The sequence below is a fragment of the Protopterus annectens genome, chromosome 4.part1 (genome assembly GCF_019279795.1).
Source record: "Protopterus annectens isolate FY-2018-M chromosome 4.part1, PAN1.0, whole genome shotgun sequence".
Lineage (NCBI taxonomy): Eukaryota > Metazoa > Chordata > Ceratodontiformes > Protopteridae > Protopterus > Protopterus annectens.
Window position 1 is genome coordinate 123654528 of NC_056734.1, and position 20677 is coordinate 123675204.

The window sequence follows — 20677 nt, forward strand, 5'->3', positions numbered from 1 at the left end:
TAAGTCACATTAAACATAGTAACTATTATGTTTGTAATATTTTGTAAGGAGTTCTGTCTGTGTTACTTGTTTATTGAGATATTTAGAAAAATGTGAAAATTATATCTATGTAAGTTAATATCATGAAAACAGCGGATACTACCTCTTTACCTGCTCCAGACAGAGGTCATATATTAATGCAGTTGAGTTTGTCATTGTATAAGCTTTAAGATGAAATCTTTTAAAACCTTTGCATAGCTTGGTTTTGGAATTATTGATGCAAATATGAACAAGTAATATTTGACACCTAGAGGCGTCGGTAGGAGTTAACTGCAGATGGACCAGGAGGTGTCACTCGGATGTAATGAGTTAACTTCCCGTATTTCCTTATAGATCACTAAAGACATACTTTGCACAAATGAGTGCTATGTTTTTTGGTTGCATGTTTGCAAATAAAATGCCATCTTCCCATGTATTTATGTATTGTTTGGTAAAGAGTGCCCATGTCAACCATAGAATGGAAGAGAGCAGCACATAGAGCAGCAGAAACAGCCAGATGTTCAAACATGAGCAAATCGAGAAACATTGATACTAAACAATAGTCATATATTTAAAATGGTTTACTGTGCTTTTAGCAGTCGTTATAGTATTGAATTGCTAAATCATGCAACCAGAAGATCGCAAGATGAGAATGCCAATGACCACTTTTTTGAACACCTGTACTTGCCCCTTTCTGGACCTGTGCTGGAACTTGCTGTTGTGTCCATGCAGGTCAGGAGATTTTAAGTTCAACATTGCTGAAACTAGTGGGCATTAGCATTTTTATCTTGTGACCTTCTGGTCCCATGATTTAGCGATTCAACATTGTAATAGTCGCTAAAACCATAGTAAATCATTCCAAACTTTAGCAATTTAGCCATGGTGCAGATTATTGACAGGGTAGTTAATAGGCTAAGGTACAAACCAAGCAATTGAATTTGTTTAAATATCAGTGTAATATATGTGATTAGTAGTTGCGTCTTTCGGCGTTTCCTGGTTAGGGGTCGCCACAGCGGAACTCCGGTCCGCTAATGATTGGCAGTAGATTTTTACATGCAGAGTTGCCGGCCCTGACACACAGCCTTCAACGAAGGCACGCCCATTCACGCATGTCTCCACACAGAAGATGCTCTAACTGAGAATCGAACAGGACAACATTTTACTGTGAGGCGACAGTGCTACTGCAGCACCACCACCGCAGTAATACATGTGATTAGTAGTAATAAATGGTTATTCATTTTCCAGGTAGAACTGCAGAGGCCCAAAAACATTGGATAGCCATTTGAAATGTTGGAACCTGCTAGAACAAGTCCCAAAACGTGGAGACTGAATGGCTGAAAGATCGGACTTGTATATACCAAGTCCAAGGTGTCATTTCTCAGAATATTCCTTTGTCTCCACGGTATGGCAATTTCCGAGTTGGTATATATAAGTTTGGGGGGGGTGTAGGGTTGCAAGTTCCCCCCTTCCCCACTGCAAGAAGACGTTTTATGGAAGAGCTATTTTCGGAATTTGGTCTTCTCTTGTGTTTTCGGTCTTTTTTCTTTTTCAACTTGTGGGCAGTCTGCATTTCAAGTGCTGACATTGCAATAGGGAATGCTGACATTGCAATAGGGAACCCTGAAACTGCAGAATCTTCAAAATCTGGCACTACAATTAGCTAAATTAGCAGTCCAATTTAAGCAGAGAACCCATTCTTTTTGTGCAAAACTGCTATGAGAGGTGCTGAAAAAAATACTTAGAACTGACGGTCCTAACAAGGAGATTAGGAAGTCTCTACGTGCCTTGGAATGTTACTCAGTTTACTTAAAAAAATTACTCCCCAGTTTCCTGCTACTCTTTATAATCTGTTGAAGATCTTGCCTAGTAAGTTGGAAGAGATTCTTCTTCTGGTGCTAATCCAGGGACCATATCCCCATAAAGGCTGATGTGGCAGTGGTCTTAGATTACTTGTCTGTCAATCTCGCTTATATTACACTTGCATAGGAGTTCTTGCATCTGCTGTCATCCCCTGTTTTACATCTAGGCAATCCTCTTTATGACAGACCTTCTGTTAAACTGTTTTTGAAGGGGTGTTATTCACCTTAAACCCCCTAGGAAACAAATGGCTCCACCATAAAACTAGAAAGTGAACTTGCTGTGTCTCGTTTTGAGCCAGCAGTTTCATGCCTCATTAAGTTTATATTTAGAAAGGGCTATTTCTGGTCAAAGTCACCTCTTTTTGGCATGTTTCAGATCTAAAGGCAATTATTTATTTATAATTTGTTAATCAAGTATGTGGGCTTGTCTGCTGACCCTTTTCAGCCATGACCCAGGCTCAGAAAGAGCACACGTGATGTACATCATGTTAGCAGTAAATTTACACAGAACAGAAATGCAAATGTACAGAAATAATTACTGAGCAATAATATACAAATAACCTTTTGGTTTTTTATCAGAATAGGGAGGCCATGAGTACCAAGCCCTCCTTTATGCTTATAGTGGCTACTGAAATGATTTTAAACCAGGTAATCCAGTTAACTGTCTTTATCCTTAAGCCATATAATACAGGAAATAGATCTCTGCATTCTCTGGATGTTCACAGTCAGTTAAGATTTTATTCACATAGAAGAAAAATAATTCAGGACGACTGATTAGCTGTTTGTCTGAGAAACCAGGGAACTGGCAAAAACCCTTCCCAAGTGACTAGGAAATTGTATTTCTTTTTGTTACCAATATCATGGGAAGCCAGAGCCAGGCTACCTCTGTCACTCTATCAGAGCTACAGCTGCCACCACAACTTTTCTAAGAGAAGTGTTTTTAATGTTGCAAGCAGGTATTTGATCCTCTATCCACACTTTCCTATGTTTTCTCCTCACAGAACTGGGAATATTTGGCTCATCACGGTCTCACCGATGATTCAGTATTTCCCAGATTCTGCCTTCTGCCCTCCCTTTCCAAAGTATGAGTTTACTTTTTATTTCCCTTCCTCCCCAGACCTAATGTGGGAAGGCACAAGGTGTCAATTTGCCTAGTTCTAACTAGAATGCTTCGAACAGCATAAAAGAGGCCTGCTGCCAAAACTAACCTTCTTGCTCAGCAAAGAAAAAAAAAAAAGAAAAATATATACACTTGTCTTTTCACTACGTGTGGGAAATCAGTGCCACCTTCTGCTTCAGGCCTAGTAATTGCCAAATCCAAACCTCTTCACCCTCACAAAAGCCAGCCTAACCCCAAGGACAGGAAAAAGTAAACAGTGTTGTAAGTGGGGAAAACCTCTGACTTGTTAATCACACCCACTGCGATTTTCCATCAAGGTCTTCTAGCCCATGATTCACAGTGACAGCACACTGTCTGTACAGTGGTAACATTTTAATTAAATGAATGTGATTCTTAAGCTTTGTAGACCAAATTAGTACTGTTTAAATCCAAAGGCTGTTAGTCCAAACATCACTAAGTATGATTACTAACCACAGATAAGTAGTTGCAGCCCTCACTTCTTTCCTGAAGTCAGCAGTCGTGTTCTTCATTAGATCCAATGCAGTCTTTGTATTGAAATGTCGACCCTCAAGATGCTTAGTGCCGAAATGCATAATAATAAAAAAAAAATTAGAATAACAAATCTCTAACATCGCTCTTTTCTCTTAAGCTTCTTTTTTCTGGGAGGCTGGGGGGAATGCTAACTCTGCAATCGCCGTACCTTTGTGAAAAGGAAATGCTCCAAGAAATGGCCATTTTGGGCTTACTGTGTGTGTATCTGTTTTTTTTTTTGTTTTGTTTTTGTTTTTTTCAGCCACTCAGTCTCCATGTTTTGATACTCACTCTACCAGTTCCCAACATTTAAAGTGATTACCCTAATCTTTGCCGTGTATTGCCTGATTTGGTTGCCCTTAGCTTGTGCTGTTTTAACAAAGACTGATAATCAAGTACTTTTGCAGTGATCATTGAAAGTATCTATTCACAAGCCTTTCTGAGATTTCTTCATCAGAGAAAAAAGGGTATGTAGTTTCAATTAATTCCATTCTCGGAGCAATATATCTTTGTTTAAACTTTTCTGTATAGACCCAAGTGTTTAGGGCTGCACTCTGTCTTTCTCTCTCACTGTGCTATTGTCTTCCTAAAGAGTGTATGTAACTCTGTCTTCTTGCTGGGTAATCCCTTTTGATGACCCAAGTGCTGTGTTTTCCATTGCTACTGCCCTTCTGACTCTGAGAAGACATACAGTGTTGCCTTCCTTGGCCTCCACCACTGCCAGTGCATTCATTTGCAAGATGAGAGTGGTGCACACAGAAAAGCTCGATTGTAGAAGCCTGAACTTCAGTCCTTTTATTCTGTTGATGTGGATTGCTTGCAAAAAGACATTTCTTTTCCTTAATTTCAGTTGAGTAATTCTGATGATTTAAGAAAAAATCTGAAACCTTGAATATGTAGCACATTGCCAGGCTACCAAAATGTAGACAGGATGATGACTTTAACCGTGTAAAATGAACATTCATGGGTTTCGGCTGTATGGGTTCTCCTGTCACCAGAAAAAAATGTCCAGTGCATTATTCTGTGCCGTGTTTGTCTCTTCCAGAATGTCTCTGCACTAACCCATTTTCTTCATGAAGTTGTGCGTGTCCCTGTTTTTACTTCTGGGGATACCAGTGAAGTACAAGTTTTTCTCTTCCTACTATTCTTCATGTCTTTAATCTTCTGCTAAAAAATGTATTTTGTTTTTTTACTTCTGCCCTGCCAGTTTTTGTTTCTATTTGACCTGTGTTTAACACTTATTACTGACAGGAGTGATCAGATTGTGTGTTAGTTCAATACCCAGGAGCAGATGTTAGATTTTTTTACAGGCTACTATTTATAAGGTAATCATAGAGAAAATAAATACCACGGAGTTCCAATAAGTGCTCCAACACCACTGAAGTATACTGTCACAAATTCCATTGTAATACCATAAAGCAAATTGCTGAATTAATTCACAGAAGCGCTTCCCAAACAGTTCACCAACACGAATGGAATAAAATCAAACCAGTTTTATTGACGATAGCACTCAAAATGATGCTGGAAAAACCCCAGCGTCTTAAGCCAAAATGTATTGACAACTAATAACTCAGAAAACCGTGTAACAATAAAATATAAAACTCTGTATATTAGATACTGTGGACAATACTTAAAATTAGGTTAAGCGCTTTCACCCATATCGTATGGGCTTCTTCAGAACACCAATAAATTAAACTGTCCGCCTTATAAAACTTCTAAGGCACCAAATTTGAATTGAACTGTTCAAATATTTAAAGAAACAGTACATTAAAATGTCAATTCAAATACAGAACTGAGCTGCCCATAACATTGTTTACTTGCATTGCCTTTATAGCTAAATGTTCCGCTTAAAAACAATCAACTAAAATAAACAAAACAATGCATCTGTAAAATGCCCGCTCTGTATAATGTCAATTATCAGCTTTTCTTTTTCCTTGTGACATCATTGCTTCTACATAAGTTGAATTGTGAAAAGTTACCTATCGCACTTCCTACACTAAAAGAACCCTCCTTCCTATTCTATGACTCAGATCACATCTAAATTGTAGAATATAAACATAAACAAAAATGCAAATAAAAGTATATATACAAGTGTGTATATATGTATATACACTCGCATACTCACAAATATACGTGATAAACATATATAAAAAATACGTAAACATATCTGATTAATAAATTTAGCTGTTTAAACATATCTGATTAATACATTTAGCTGTTTAAACAATCATAAATCAACTAAGGACTACCAAAACAACCTTGTACTACAATGAAAAACCTTTTATAACAAAAATAGTTGTTTATAACAAGAATGAAAATGAAAACTAAAAACTGATAAAAAAATAACAGTGATGTTATTCCTTGTTACTACCAAAATGGGTCTGTACAATCAAATTGTATAGTGACTCAAAACCTATAAATGTCAAATATGTGAATTATATATGTATTGTAAATTGTAAGCTATAAATTAAACTCAAGAATAGCTTTCATGGAAATGCTGTCGTTCAGTCCCGGAGGTGTAGTGGCATCTTTAAATAATTGCCACCATACTTCACAATAGTTCAATACTTTTTTATTGTCTCTACCTCTGGCATCAAATCTAACAATATCTAATAAAGCAAATTTGAACTGGTGTTTTGGGCCATTATGTTCAATATGCTTAAATAAGGCACTTTTCTTGTCCATTTAAGTATGTTCATAAATACGTTTTTTAGGCTTCTTTCCATTTTCCCCACATAGTAACTAAACATTCTTGACAAGTAGCAATATACACAACCATCTTAGAATTGCAATTCCCGTTAATTAACCTTATTTTTGGTCTAAATATATTATTTAAAATGATTTCTTTTTCCTCCAAAATATAACATTGGTTGCATGATCCATATGTGGTTGTGTATTGATGTATATCCTTTCCTTTTTCTTCTCTGAATATACTACCTTTTTCTAAATACCTTTTGATGTTCGCTCCCATCTAGTAAACTATACCTGGTTTGTTCCCTACTATATTCCTTACAGTCTCGTCACTAGTCAATAAATACCAATAATTCTTTATAATTTGTATCACGTCACCTGATCTTGGGCTATATAACCATATTAAGGCTCTTTTTAATCATCACAGGGGGGTAGACTGACCACTAGGGTTCAGCCCACCAGCACAGATGGGTCACAACCTGTCAGCATTGCCTCCACAACTCCTGTCCTACCTGCTTCACCTGCATCAAGTAGCTCTGCCCTGGCTGCTGGTGCAGTGGTACCCTCCAGGAGCAGTAGTAGTGGAGGTGATGATTTTGTCTTCTGACAGGGCTGGTGGTGGGCATTATGGAAAGGGGCCTCTGTGCCCAAATCAGTAGTGTTAAAAAAGATCCTAAGTTGTATTGCCAAAACCAAGCCAAGTCGGGCACTGGCCCAGGCAGCTGACACAGGAGACTGTGATTACAGTTCTGATGGTAAGGAGTAGAGTCTCACTGTTCTCAGGCTGGATGTAGATGTGCCTCAAAGGTCCCCCACCTATCCCCAATTATGATGTGTCCATCACCATTCCTGTGTGTTTTATATGTCCTGTATGCCTGCGTCTGCTACCTAATTTACCCTACATACCTAACTCTCGCATTCCCATGCACCTTCCCAATATTTCTCTCTGTCCAGGAGAAAAAAAGGCATCTGTCCTAGAAAAAAAATTACTCCCCATACATAGCTCTTTACTTCACCTGTGTCATCTTGACGCGTCATCCATCCCTGGTGTGTTGACTCTCCAAAGACTGCTTATATTTCCTTGAATCTCCTCTGACCCCCCCCCCCCCCCAGGTTTGAGGTCATGCAATTTCATTAAGGTGTCCCACCATATCAGGCCTCCCAGGAAGCCTGTCCCTCCTTTTTGGGACCTCGGCTTTTACTTGGAAAAATTGACCCAGGCTCCTTTTGATCCTGCTTCTTCAGCTTCCTTACAATTCGTGCTTGGAAGACTGTTCTTTTTTTGGCTCTTACTTCTGCTAAGAGAGTGTCTGAACTTCAGGCTGTCGTGGCTATTCCTCCTTTTTCAGTTTTTCATAGAAACAGAATGTCTCCTCTTACTAATCCTTCTTTTATGCCCAAGGTGGTCAGTGAATTGCCTCATAATCAGTCTATTCAACTCCCTTCCTTTTCTCCTTCTCTGCAGTTTGCCAGTGAGAAGGTTCTTCGCACCTTGAATTTGCATGGACAGCTCAGATAACGCTAAAGTTATTTACAAATCTGAGCAGCTTTTTGTTTCTTTTCATCCCAGGACTTTGGGTTTGGCTTTTTGTAAGAAAACCATCTCCTCCTGGATTTCTAAGGACATATCCTTATGTTCTTTTCATGGCAGATGTCTTCCCTTGTCTCTAAAGACGCATTCTACTAGAGTGGTTGCCAACTCTGGTGCATTTTTCAAGGATTTGGATACCAATTCCATCCTTGATGCTGCTACTTGGTCCTGTGTTCATACTTTCATTAAATATTACAAGCTGGATGTTATTGTCAGGGCAGGCTTTGCCAGAGCTGTCCTGCTTAGGGTTGTAGAGAACACTTCTGTGCCTTCCTCCTCCTCCTCCTCCTCTTAAGCTCTTATAATCTGCCGTAGGGGAAAAATACTGCAGCACTGATGTGGAAGGGCATAGTACTTTTGTGTAAATTCTTACTGTAACAGTGGATATCCTTGTCTTCACTGTTGCAGTAATTGGTCCTTCCCTCCCTTCCCCTCTGTCTTAGGTCTTGCCCTGTATTTCTGTTGCCCTCCTGGACAAGGGGTCCATCTTCCTTTTTCTTTCTGGATTCACACGTTCTCCTTTTGTCCCCGAAGTTCTTCTGTTCCTCCTGGGCTTTTTCAGTTCTGAGTGACTGCATTCGTATGTCACCTTTGTGCCCCATGCCATGTGCAGAGAGCATACATGTGATGTACTGCACCTTTAAGACCTAAAGGCTTTGGTATACTGGCCAGATATTTGGCTGTTCTTGGCAGGAGATCCCTTAGGTGAAAAATACTGCCACTGTGAAGTGAAGGACGTCTACTGTTATGTTAAGATTTTACACAACTGTACTTTTTAATTTCATCAGATATTGTGTAACTGCGTTTTATTTATCTATTGCTTTAATTAAATTTATTTATTTTTGAGGCAAAGTCCAATTGCCACCATGGCAATCTGGCAGTGTTATAATCAAATCCGAGGTAACTTCAGTATGGTGTAAGGAGATGTAATTCTTGCAATGACTTATCATACACCTGGTTGCAGAAGAACTTAAATGCTCCCATAGCAGTATTGTGCTGTTATCTCTGTATATTTTACCTGGACTCTTGTTGTCACAGTAGACAAGCTTAAAGGCATTTTTAGTGTCTGGTCCGAGAAATTACAACCAAGAAATGGGCATCATTTTTTTCATTGTCATGCAAGTTCTTGAGATGCACATATTTTGTATTGTCAGTTCTAGGGAGATGAAATGCATGATGTTATTTCTTCTGTTGAGTTACACAGTGAATGATGATGGGTTTTCTTTTCCTTTGTCGCATGCATATACCTTCTGGAAAAGGCCTTTTAACGGCTTCTGAGTGATTTTACTCTTTCGGGAAAAGCACACTAAGTAGGTTCCATTGCTGTAGTGGCTACTGTTTTTTCTTTGTGGTCTACAGAGCCTTGATGTTTAAGACATATTTTTGTGTTTTTTGTGTTTTGCATTTTTCTTTATGAAGCTTCTTTAACTGCTTCTCTTGTGTTTTAGGTGTGTTTTGTTTGTTTCTTTTGGTCTTTTCTTAAATTGTAGGTTGTAGAATGCGCCTCTTGTGTATGGAAATGTTCTTCAGTGCTTTTATTTGTCAAGAACAGAATGATCAGGAATCTTTGTGTGTTATTTTCAGTTACTAAGAACTAGGTTCAAAATGTGTAAGAATCAGCTTTTGTGCTGTGTGTTAATTCAGGTCAGGCTTTGAGAACTGTAAGCCCTTCTGGGTGTGTCACCAGAGTTTTAAACAGTTTCTGGGATTTCATTTCTTCTCCAGAATCCTCACGGGGCCTTTTTTTAAAAAAAAGTCCTGGGGCTTCAAAGCTAACATCCTGGCTGTAGGGTTTGTCCTAGCCTTTCCTAAAGAAGGGGCCCGGCATTTACAGGGCAAGCCGAGTGTATGAGGAAGTTGCCTTCTTTCTCTCGAGAGAAATATCCTTTCGACTTCTCAACCAGGCCGAACTTCACTGAAGGCCGGAGTAGACCCTCGGATCCGGCCAGTCCGTCGGCTCACCCGATGGAAGGCGGCGCTGGCGATGGCTGCAGTGCCCCTCCCCGCGGCTCATTCACCGATGCGGCACTGTGATCTGCCCGGGGGCCTATTGGGGAACTCCACTCGCGGAATCGGTGCTTTCTCGCTCCACCCTCCTCGGGGTCATTCTCGTCGCTCTTCCAGTCCTCAACCCGACGTTCAGGCCTCTCGAACTTCTGTGTGCGGTCCCGGTTCGATGACTGGCAGTTCTGGAAGAAGTGAGCCTTCCCCTCCCCATTGATATCCTCGGACTGTTTCCGGTGGAGTGTTCCCCTGGCTGTTGAGCGTTGGAGGCGATCTCAACCGCTCCGACCCTCCCTCTCCGGTCTGCGAGGTCGTCAGCTGGACGGATGTTTGGTGCTGGCCCGGGTAGATCTCTCCGTCGGTTCCCTTCGGTTCCGAGCCCTGGCCGGGGTGGGAGTTTGGCACGCTCGTGCCATTCGGATGGTCGGGTGATGTTTCGGGACCTATTCTCCGCTGGACGCCGGATCCTCGTTCTCGGGCGCTGGTCTTCAGCTGGCCTCCCCGGATTCGAGCCGGCTCTGTGGACCGCTGGCTGGACCGGGCTAGGTCGGGACCAGAGTTCCGGTGCCAGCTCCCTCGCGGCGCCCCCAGTGGGAGTCGGCTCTCGGGGTAGGCTCAGGCTGTGGTCTTTTCTGAGGCAAGGAAGAGCCAGTGCAAGAGGAAAGAGTCGACTCCCCAAGGCGCCGACTCCCATTCTCTGTACTTTCCCTGATGAGGGCCAGAGACCTCCCAGGGGGTTCGAGGATCCCTCAGTGGAGCATCCCCTGGTTACCCAACGGGTGAGGCTGGAACTGAGAAACTCACCCTGAGAAATGTGTGCACGCCCTCGGATGATTGGGCTCTCGGCCAAGCCTCTAGAGATCCTGCCCCCTGACAGCGGCTGGATTAGAGTTTCGGATGATGAGAACTTGGGAGATATCATAGAGATCCTCAGATGTCTCACGCTGGATTCTGACCCTCCCCGAGGAATCAGTTCCTCTCCTGGGCGTGGCATGAGCTGCCCATGCCTTTGGATGGGTATCTCCAAGGCGTGGGTCTCTCAACGCCGCTTGACCTTCCTCCCTATCCAAGGAAATGGAGTATGGACAGCCATAGATCATGCGACCAGTCCCTTTCAGAGGCATTTAAAGGTCTCTGAATCTGCCGAGAAGGAGTTCCTTACTAAAGGGGGATGGGACACCATGGAGGTGGCAGATTCTTCCTCTCATTAACCTACCTGAGCAGCTGGCCCAATCATGGTTAATAGCTCAGGAGTCCCTTACGCCAATTTCTAGCGCTTCCCGTCTTCAGCGGCCCCAGCTTAAGGCGGCGACTTCAGAGGCATCAGGCCAGGCCAGAGGGATGAGGTCAAGGGACACTCCATGGCCGGCTTGTGTGTCCATCTTGGGAGGCCTTCAAGTCTTCACGTCTCTTTCCCTTTTCGTCCAATTTTGTTTTGTTTAAAGAGTTGAGGGAGGCCTCTAGAAGGAACGAGCTTGAGGGTGAAGCGACTTGCACAAGTGTGGCTCCCAACTACCCTACCCTTAGGCCTGGACAGAAAGATGGGGCCTTCAATGGTTAGCATAGCTCTCACTTGTTTTTCTCTCAGGTTAGAACACCCTTACGGGCCTTGAGCAGGCGCAAAAATTTTAGCTTCCGCCAAGCCGGCAGGAAGATTCCCGGGCCTCCAGAGCTTCGTGGATTCCGGAGCTCCTGGAGGGAATCGTAAGGGTCTCTCAACATCTCGAGCGTTGGTCTCAAGGGGTGCCCGAGTTCGCTGCTGGAAGGACGGGCGAGCCTTTTCAGGGGAGCTCAGGACAGCTGAGGTCCGGAGTCACTGGAGACCATCTTCACCTTCGGCTCCTCACCAGGCCTCCCCACCCATGAGTGCATGCCCCACTGTGCCGGAGCCAGCACAAGCGTTTCTGCTATACCTAAAGCCCTGGAGTCAACCAAGCATCCTCGATGGGTGCTTGGATCATTGTCCTCCCATTCATCCTAGAAAGGGAGTCACAGAAAAGAATCAACCAACGGCCCCCACACCAGAGATCGGTCAGCCCCCCAAATCAAAGCAGACTGAAAAAGAGGAGCTGGGACCCCATTTAGACCTGATCGATCTAGGGAAGTACTCCAGGTTTTTAGTGCCAAAAGACAGGACCTGAGACCAATATCACTGTCTCAACGGACCAATCATGTCGCAATCAGGCCAAAGCAGTCAGGTCGTTCGTCCAATCTTCTGCCTCCAGGAGGGGGATTTGGATCAGCCTGGGGCCTCACCCCAGGCGCTCACATCTAGCCCTAGGCCTCACCACAGCCCCTTGGTCTAGCCCAGGAGTCGAGTCAAGTGATGGCTCACCTGAGAAGTCTTGATTCCAAGTGTTTCCCTATCTGGACCTCACGGCTCCTGACTGCAACCACCCTCCATCTCTAATAATCATTGAGTGTCGCCCATCATCTTGCTGGGCTCCTGCCTGCAACTGCAACCACCAGGCCAGCGTCCTCAAGCAACCTCAAAGCAGAAGTTTCCCTGGGGGAGCAGATGGGGATTAAGATGCGAAACTTCTCTCTCTGCCCTCAAGATCCAAATAGGGTGGGCCAAGTTCAAGCTCTACTTCTTCCAGGTTCTCTTTGGCGTGTTCTTTCCTGCGTTCTGGCATTTAGTCCGCCAAGTTTTCTGTCAGATCCATCAGCTTCAGCCAGAGGATGGTTCTATCTTCAGGCTCATCAATGTCTCCCGTTCTTTTCCTTCCCTCTGGTCAATTTCTTTATGAGGATTTGGATTCAGGCAATATTCCAAGCAGGATCTTCCTTTCAATTTCCACCTTTTGATCATCCTATCTTGGTTACCCATATAGCAAAAGGGACCCAGACTGGGCCTGGATTACCAGAGGGCTATTGGGGTCCAGGCTTTTGTTCTTCCCTTCAGTGGTTAGGAGATCAGGACAGATCCCTCCCAGGCTCTAATACAATCAATGTCTGCCGTACTTCATTCAGCTTCTCACCACCTGCAGTCCAGGGGAAGCTCATCTATTCTCATCCACTGGGATGAGGGCTGCCGGTGGTTTGGCCTATGAACAATCAAGGAGGGACCATGATCCTGGTTGAGAACCGCACAGACAGCATGCCGGTGGGGCAGTATCTCAAAGCACAAGGCTGGACAGAAATTATCCCCAATGCAGCAGCAAATATTCTTGGTACAAAATGGAGCAGGGCAATTCTCTCTCATTTGGTAACGACCTAAGCAGGACAATTCAAATATGTGGCAGGTGGATTCTAAACACCAATTGCCTCTTCTCACTCAACTCCATTAAACACCAAGTGCCAATCTTTCGGATCCTGATCCCACATCAGAACACCAAGTGCCATATTACAGCCTCCTTGAAAATTCAGCTTCCTCCCAGCCACCCTTCCCTCCACTTCCTCTTGGCCTCATTCATATTGAAAGCTTTCATGAGTCTTTCTTTCATCAGTGTCCCCCTGGACCTCAAAAGCCTCCCAGGTATGGTTTTCAATGAGAAGAAGCATGCAGTGGGCGCTTCCCTCTTAGACCTGATTCTAATCCATCATCCATCAGACGGGACTTCACATCAGTCCCTTCAATCTTTGAACTGACATGCTTTCCTGTAGTCCCTTCAATCTTTGAAATTGACAGCTTGGCTCCTCCACTTCCGACTTAGTTACAAGGCACACTCACCACTAAGTTTTTGTACCTTATTCAAGTGGAGGAGGTTTAAGATACCACTCTATAATCCTACCTACTAAAGAGGACTGCTCCTTCCAGAGGTCTCTTGTTACTTTTTCTGTCTCAACTCTTCTGATCCAGAGGTCTTGAAATCCCTAACACAACTGTTTAATCGAGGATCTCTAAATTCCATCTATCCATGAGATCCTCGGAAATATCTAAAACTTTACGAATCCACTTTGATGAAGCGCAGACGCCTAAGGTCACCAACTTCCATGATCCTGATTTAATGTGACGCATTTCTACTTTCACTTCGACCTCCATCTCATCTTGCCGAGCTAAAATATCTGTCTCAAAAAAATCTCTCTTTTACTTGCAATTGTGAGGCAAAAAGAGTTGCAGAAGAGCACTGCCTTCTTACTTGCCCTTACCCGGCAGCTTTTCCACCAATTATTACAAGGATAAGGTAATATTCCAATCTTCCCCATCCGTGATAGAGTGTTCTAGTCTCTGCATCCTCTAGATCTACGGCTAGCCACAAAAATTTCTAAAACTACTCCAATCAACTTCATATTCTGATGTTCACAGGATTTGCAGAATACATATATCTTCTACGAAAATTTCTACACAGCAACTTCAGAAGTCAGAGTGTTTGTGTCAGTCCAGCTCTCAGATAATAAACTGGGCCAAACCACTGCCAAAAGCTACTATCTCCAAATCAGGCAAAAGGCTACAGACTCAGACTAACAGACTTCTTCTAGCACAACACAACATCTATGAGCTCAAGGGCTATCTATCAAGCTTTCATTCCAAGCATTTTTATTTCCAAGCTTTTCCATCAAGCTTCTGTATATAGAATCTTGGTCCAATCACTACACATTCATCCTACAAATTGGGGTGGAAGGCATCTAGAGATGGGCCTTGGTTGGGGCGACGGTTTTTTGGTTCCAGCCCAGTGAGCCACCCAGGTTAGGTGGGCTGTCCCATCATTCATCATCAATGTGATAGATGAGATAACATCACATAACATCTTAGTTATGTACTCACCATAACTAGATGTTTTGGGATCCATCCATCTCTCCATCTCTATACCCCCTCCCCCTGTCAGAAGAGAGAGAGAGATTTTGAGTTTTTGTACTGTTTTATTTTGTTTCATCTGTGATGTTATATGTTAAATAGAGGGTGTGCAGCATGTGTATGTATGGAAACAAGATCTGGGGTGGGGTAGTGGTAGTGGTGCATTCCCAGGTATAGTAAGCTCAGAGAGTAGCTCTCTTGTTGCAGTTAATGCGGCGTGCGGAGATCGACTCGAACCCCCCATCATTCATGTAGGCGAAGTGGATCCCCCAAACATCTGAAGTTATGGTGAGTACATAACTAAAAGTTTTCAGATATTAACCACAAGTGTACGCCTGAAAATGCATAATATTAGTATGCAATCCAGTTCATACTGGTGGAAAGGGAAAGAGGACTTTTGTAACAAAAATAGAGAGAAAAGGAAGAAAATACAAATCCTCATGAGATACACATTTGGATAGAAATTAAAGGCATTGAGTAACTGTAAATTGAGTAGAAAGTATTTGAGAAAAAAGGTAAAATAACCATTATGATACTGAATTTGGGGGGGGGGGTGGTCATACCAGGGATGGAACCTGTAAAGTTTTAGGAACTGCATTTTCCGTATTTTCTTGGGAGGAAAATATGAAATAGCTGTTGCAAGTGGAGTGGAAAATAAGAGTGAGGGGGGTGTATGTATGCATCCATGTCTCCTAGAAATCGGAGAGACTGGGAAAGAATAACAATGATGATGGTAAGTGACAGGAATGCATAAGGTGCAAGTGAAAAGGGTTTAAGCCAGTTAGAGGTGCATGGAAAACATTTAGTCAGAGACTGATTGAATGCTGAGATGAAATAACTTGTAATGTTGTGCATTTGTAAAGTTTGACGTTTAGCTCACCAAAATTTTTCTTTACCTGTCAGGTGGAATAACACTGGAATTTATTCTTTTTGGGTAGAGATGCAGGGGACCATAGCTCTCATCATGTGTGAGTTTAGTGTCAATTAGTGGTATTTTACAGCTTGCTTTTCCTGGGCATAGAGAAAGGGATCTTTGGTTAAGGCAGCAACCAACTGTGGTGTGAGCAGAGGGCTCAAGTATAGCTACAGTTATGAGGAGGCTGTCGTGAGCATCTGTTGACATAGATGGATCTGCATTGATATCATTATGTACTAACTGTGGAGTGGAGACTATGGGATTGGGAAGAGTGTAGTAAAAAATCTAAATGGGTGATGACTGTATGCCTTGGCTCAACTTTCATTTCCAGCCACTTAGACATGGTTAATGACTAGTAGGAAAACAAATGAGTCATTAAAATGAGGGCTTGATGGTTGTAGCAGAGAGGGCTGTAAATAACAATACAGTCTTTCATGTTTGATTTACAGATTCATTGCAAAGATTGAGGAGGGCATGTAATATAAGGATACTTTAAAGTGGACAGTACTTTTAAGAGCTGTGTATGAGCTCAAGAAACTTGTCCAGGAAAATAGATGAATTGTGGAATCAGGAGTACTTAACTGAATTAAGACGAGTATGAACTGAAATAGTCTCTTGAGAAGTGCTGATCTAAAATCATTGTAGAGATAAAGAAAGGTAAACTATTAAGTTGATAAGAACTGGAGAAGGAGGTTGGGAATGGGGAAAAAAGCGGCAAGTAACATATCCTTGAGTAGATGTGGCCCACTACACGTCAGAAGACTACTGTGCTGAATCCAATCATGTTAAAACTAGTGCATTTGAAAAACATATTCCCCGAAAAACATATGTATGAGAAACAGTTAGCCGTACCCCATCAAGGTGACTGTACCTCCTGCACCTAGCTAGAACTGCAAATTTTGATTCAGTAAAATGCATTTCGTTCAATTAGATTAATTGAATCACAGCATTTTCTTGGAAAACAGCTAAGGGAATTGGCTTAATAACCAAAGCTTGTCATGCTTAATCAAAATGTTTATGGTGCTGGTATTGCTTTCAGAATTCACTGCAGCATTTCTAAAGCAATTTTACTCGCTCACTGCAGCACTTTTAAAGCTTTTTTAGGGGGATTCATCTCTTTACACCCACCAGTGTTGGGATACGTCTCACCCACCCCTGCATCTTGAGATCAATGTATCTCGAGTTGAGATGCCACACTCGTCATCTTTTTTTTTGCACATGACATCGCTCACTCTTTTTGTGATCACACTTGAGTGTCAGCCAGTCTTGCATTAAGCTCCAGCCTGATACCAGAGGAGACCAGGTGAAATGTTGGTGATGGCCGATAGTTTTAAATATGGTTTAGCTGCAGACCTGTTTTCTGTAAACCTCTTTATTTCATTGAATGTATAATTGAGATGTGAATTTGGAGCATCATGTAAATAATTTTAGTAATAGTCTTTATGTTCTTTTGTTTCCATGTAGGTGTGGCAGCTTGGCTCATCATCCCCAAATTTTACTTTAGAAGGCCATGAAAAAGGAGTGAACTGCATCGATTATTATAGTGGAGGTGATAAACCCTACTTAATTTCTGGGGCTGATGACCGACTTGTGAAGATATGGGACTATCAGGTAAAGATGAATAATTGTCTTTTTTTTTTTTATCTGTAAATGTTGTGGCAGTTAAGTAACATAAACCTTTAAATGTGTCTGTAATGATAGAAGGTTCATATTTTTTACATTGCACTTTATTATTAATGCCAGAACCACAGTTTTGACTCCATTCTCATTTTTAGGCAGAGGATTAATTTGTCTACCATCTCAGCAGGAAGGTTTATTGGGCTGCCTGATTGAAATGTACCGTCATTTTTAATTCTTTCAGTTTATTTTATAAGTTCATAGGTAGATGTATAGCATGCATGCAGTACAGAAGGCCATTAAGAAGCCTAACCAACTAAGCCAAAGAGTAATTGGTTGAGTTATGCTGCATATTCCACAGGTGAACTTCTGATTGCCCACATCATATTCCAGAGTAGTTTTAAATGTATCCAGTGCATTACATTGATTGATATTCAGAAAATCTTTATTTCATAAATAGGGGATTCATAGGGTTAGCAGTTAGTCGCACCAGCATGTTCTGATTATCTGTCTTTGAAGGATAATGTCTGTGATGGGGGTTTTGATTTTTTAGGTGTAGAATATTAAGGAGGTATGGATCATTCATGGCTCAGGCCAGGAGCAAATCAACATGAAGGAGACTGTTGTTGTGTCTTTCGGCTTTTCCCGGTTAGGGGTCGCCACAGTGGAACTCCGAAGGAGACTGTATGGGGCAAAATACAGACTAAAAACCTTCTATCAGCATAGCTTAGTGAGTTTAAAACAATTTCATGATCAGAAATATTTGAGGCTTTTCACGTTGGATGAGATGTTTAGTTAGGCGATGCATGCTGGGGGGAAGATGGCTCAGATGACGGTGATATAGAAAAGGATTATGACTTTTACTCCTGTTAGATAAAACTTTGGAAATTCACTGTGCTAGGTAGGAGGATTTCCTGAACTATGAATGAGACATGATTGACCATGAAGGTATCCTGATGCTTTGGTCACTTTTAAGGTGGGTGGCTTTGATATGGTATGACGTGAGGAATGCTTGCTTGCTAAATAAAACCACACTAATTTTTTTTTTTTTTTTTTTTTTTTAGTATTAAGCTTAAGCCTTCTGTCAGTGCAACAGGTGTTGGCTCAGTTTAGCTTTGCTGAAGAATGTGCATGTCTTCAAAGGAGCTTATAATGGTGTTCAGGTTGCAGGAATCAAACATAGTGAGACCTAGCCCATCAACATCTGCCTTAACATCAGAGGAGTAGATGCCACAAAGAAGACAGCCAAGGAGAGAGTATTGAGGAAGTGCACTGGTGACTTTTTTGTGAGGAAGTGTCCCTTCCACTTAACAAGTCCCATCAGTGAGCAACTTGGATAGCCAGCAGATAACATAAAGGTTGATGTTAAGTTATATAAGCTTATTTATACTAAGTTGAGGAATTCTATCAAAGTCCTCAGCTAGGTCCAGATGAGAAGTATGAATGGCATGACTCGTATCTTTGGCTTTTTTGGCCCTATCAAAGAAATAATTAGATTTAGTAGACAAGGCATTCATTTAATAAAACCAGATTGATTTAGCATAAGGGGCTGAAGGTTTCCCATGCCATCATTTATGTACTCTGCTGTGGCACATTTCATGACCTTGCAAATGATAGTTGAGAGGCTTTTGGGTCTGTAATTACATGCATCTGAGGTGGAGACTCTCTTGTATACTTGCTATGGCAGTTTGATAATTGTTAGATAAAAAATCGGCAGAGAGTCTGTGGTTAAGTAGTTTAAGAAGGAAGTTGAGAAAATCTATAGTTATTTACTAGGAGACAGCCTGGTATGTTGTCCAGGCCTGTGGAAGTGGTTCTTTTTTGGCCTTCTATAGGGATGAAAAGGCTGTATAGAAAGTAATGGGAGACTCTTGGTTGGCTCTGTGAGCTAAAGCAGGAGCTGACTTTGTTGGCAAGGACGTTAATGATGGCCACAGGATCAGAGTAAGTGGAGCCACTGGATATTTGTTCAGAGCAGAACTGTGTGCTACTTCCAAGATCCCTGATTCAGTTAAAGAAAGCTTTGTGGTTGTCTTTGTCAAAAGTGGCAACTTTTGATTCATAGATGGCTTTTCATTTTTTCATTTAGTGCTAGAGATTTTTGCTGGCCAATTTAAAAAAATGTTTAGGCTGAGTGGAGGTGGATATTTTATAAAAGGCCAGCATTTTTCCCTTTGATTGTGCTTTTTTTTTGTGGCAGTTCTACATAAGTGTTTATCTGTGAATTTTCCACTGTATGTGTGGCATAAGGAAATAGATTCTTCAGTGAAGTTGTTTAGATGGGAGCAGAATTTTAAACCAAATGCACAAGGTTCACTTATGAGGGAGAAGATGATGGTTTAGTGGTTGGACTTCACCAGATAGGATGCAACACATGCTAGGGATACAGACACGGACAGTATTAGTGAAGACATGATCAAGATAATTTGTACCCCTAGCGGAAAGGTGTGTAATATGGGAGTTGGCATATAAAAATTAATAGAAAATGCTGTGCATACATATTACTGGTTTGAATGAGTTTCCCACTTGATAGAAGAGTGGTTGAAATGACCTAAAATAGGCATATTGGGTTCATAGGTAGGTACTAGGCTATTGGCCCTAGGGCCTATATAAGCCTAGTCAAAAAATGTACCCTGGCTTTCACCACCCAAGAAAATTATTTTCCTGTGCCCCTGTCGAGCAGCGCCGTAGAAGTGATCCCTGGGGTGTAGATGGATAATTCAGGTACAAACCACAATTTGCAGGAGACATTCAGGGGTACCTGTAATTCATGAGGATATGGTGGTTTATGTTAAGGGTAACAGTGTTTTCAAGAATGTTGATGTTGGTGTCGCATGGAAATTGGCACGTGATGAGAGTATCATGGATAAGTACGTACATGCTTCTGCAGTTGTGTGTTGATATGAATGAATTATAAGCATTTAAACCCAGTTATAGAGGGACGGTTGTCAGTGTGTTCGAGACCAATCTTCAGGAATGATAGAAATGTGGATGTCCTCAAGAGTCAGGAAAGCCTTAAAATTGGGCGGTTTCTTATTTAAACTCCTAGCACTAAGCAGTACCATCTTGATGCTAGCCAGACTAGAATTTGCTAAGTTATGTCTAGAAAACAGTTATTGCCTAAAGAAGAGACTGTGGTGTACTACACACGTTTTAGCCAATATGCAGAAACCAAGATTGCGGAGAGATGTAGTCCATCTCTGGCAATGCGGATTTGTCAGTCGGCTGTCTCCTCCCATGCAAACACTAGTATCCTGGTGTGATACCAGATATATAGCAATCGTATCTCTCTGGGCCTCCCATAAGGAAGTGCATACAATTTTCTCTCTACGTAGATAACTTCAAGGTCACATTAAATCATTTCAAAACTTTTCCCACCTTTAATGTGACCTATAACCTGTACAGTTCAACTAAAAAAAAAAAACAAATCTGTTAGGGGAAAAATATAAAAAATAAGAAACCTACAATAAGCTGGTTGCATAAATGTGCACACCCTTAAACTAATGCTTTGTTGAAGTACCTTTTGATTTAATTACAGCATTCATTCATTCTTGTGTACACACCCACCATCGATTAAAGAGACATGTGATTA

General features: G+C 41.9%; 1 protein-coding gene across 4 annotated transcripts in view; it reads left to right on the forward strand.

The window, feature by feature from the left end:
- COPB2 (COPI coat complex subunit beta 2) overlaps positions 1 to 20677 on the forward strand; it is a 1357654-nt gene that overhangs the window by 183060 nt on the left and 1153917 nt on the right. For all 4 annotated transcript variants that reach the window (XM_044070023.1, XM_044070026.1, XM_044070024.1 and 1 more), the window contains exon 6: positions 16933 to 17079. In XM_044070023.1, coding sequence (XP_043925958.1) covers positions 16933 to 17079 — 147 coding nt within the window. The remainder of the gene's footprint in view (positions 1 to 16932; positions 17080 to 20677) is intronic.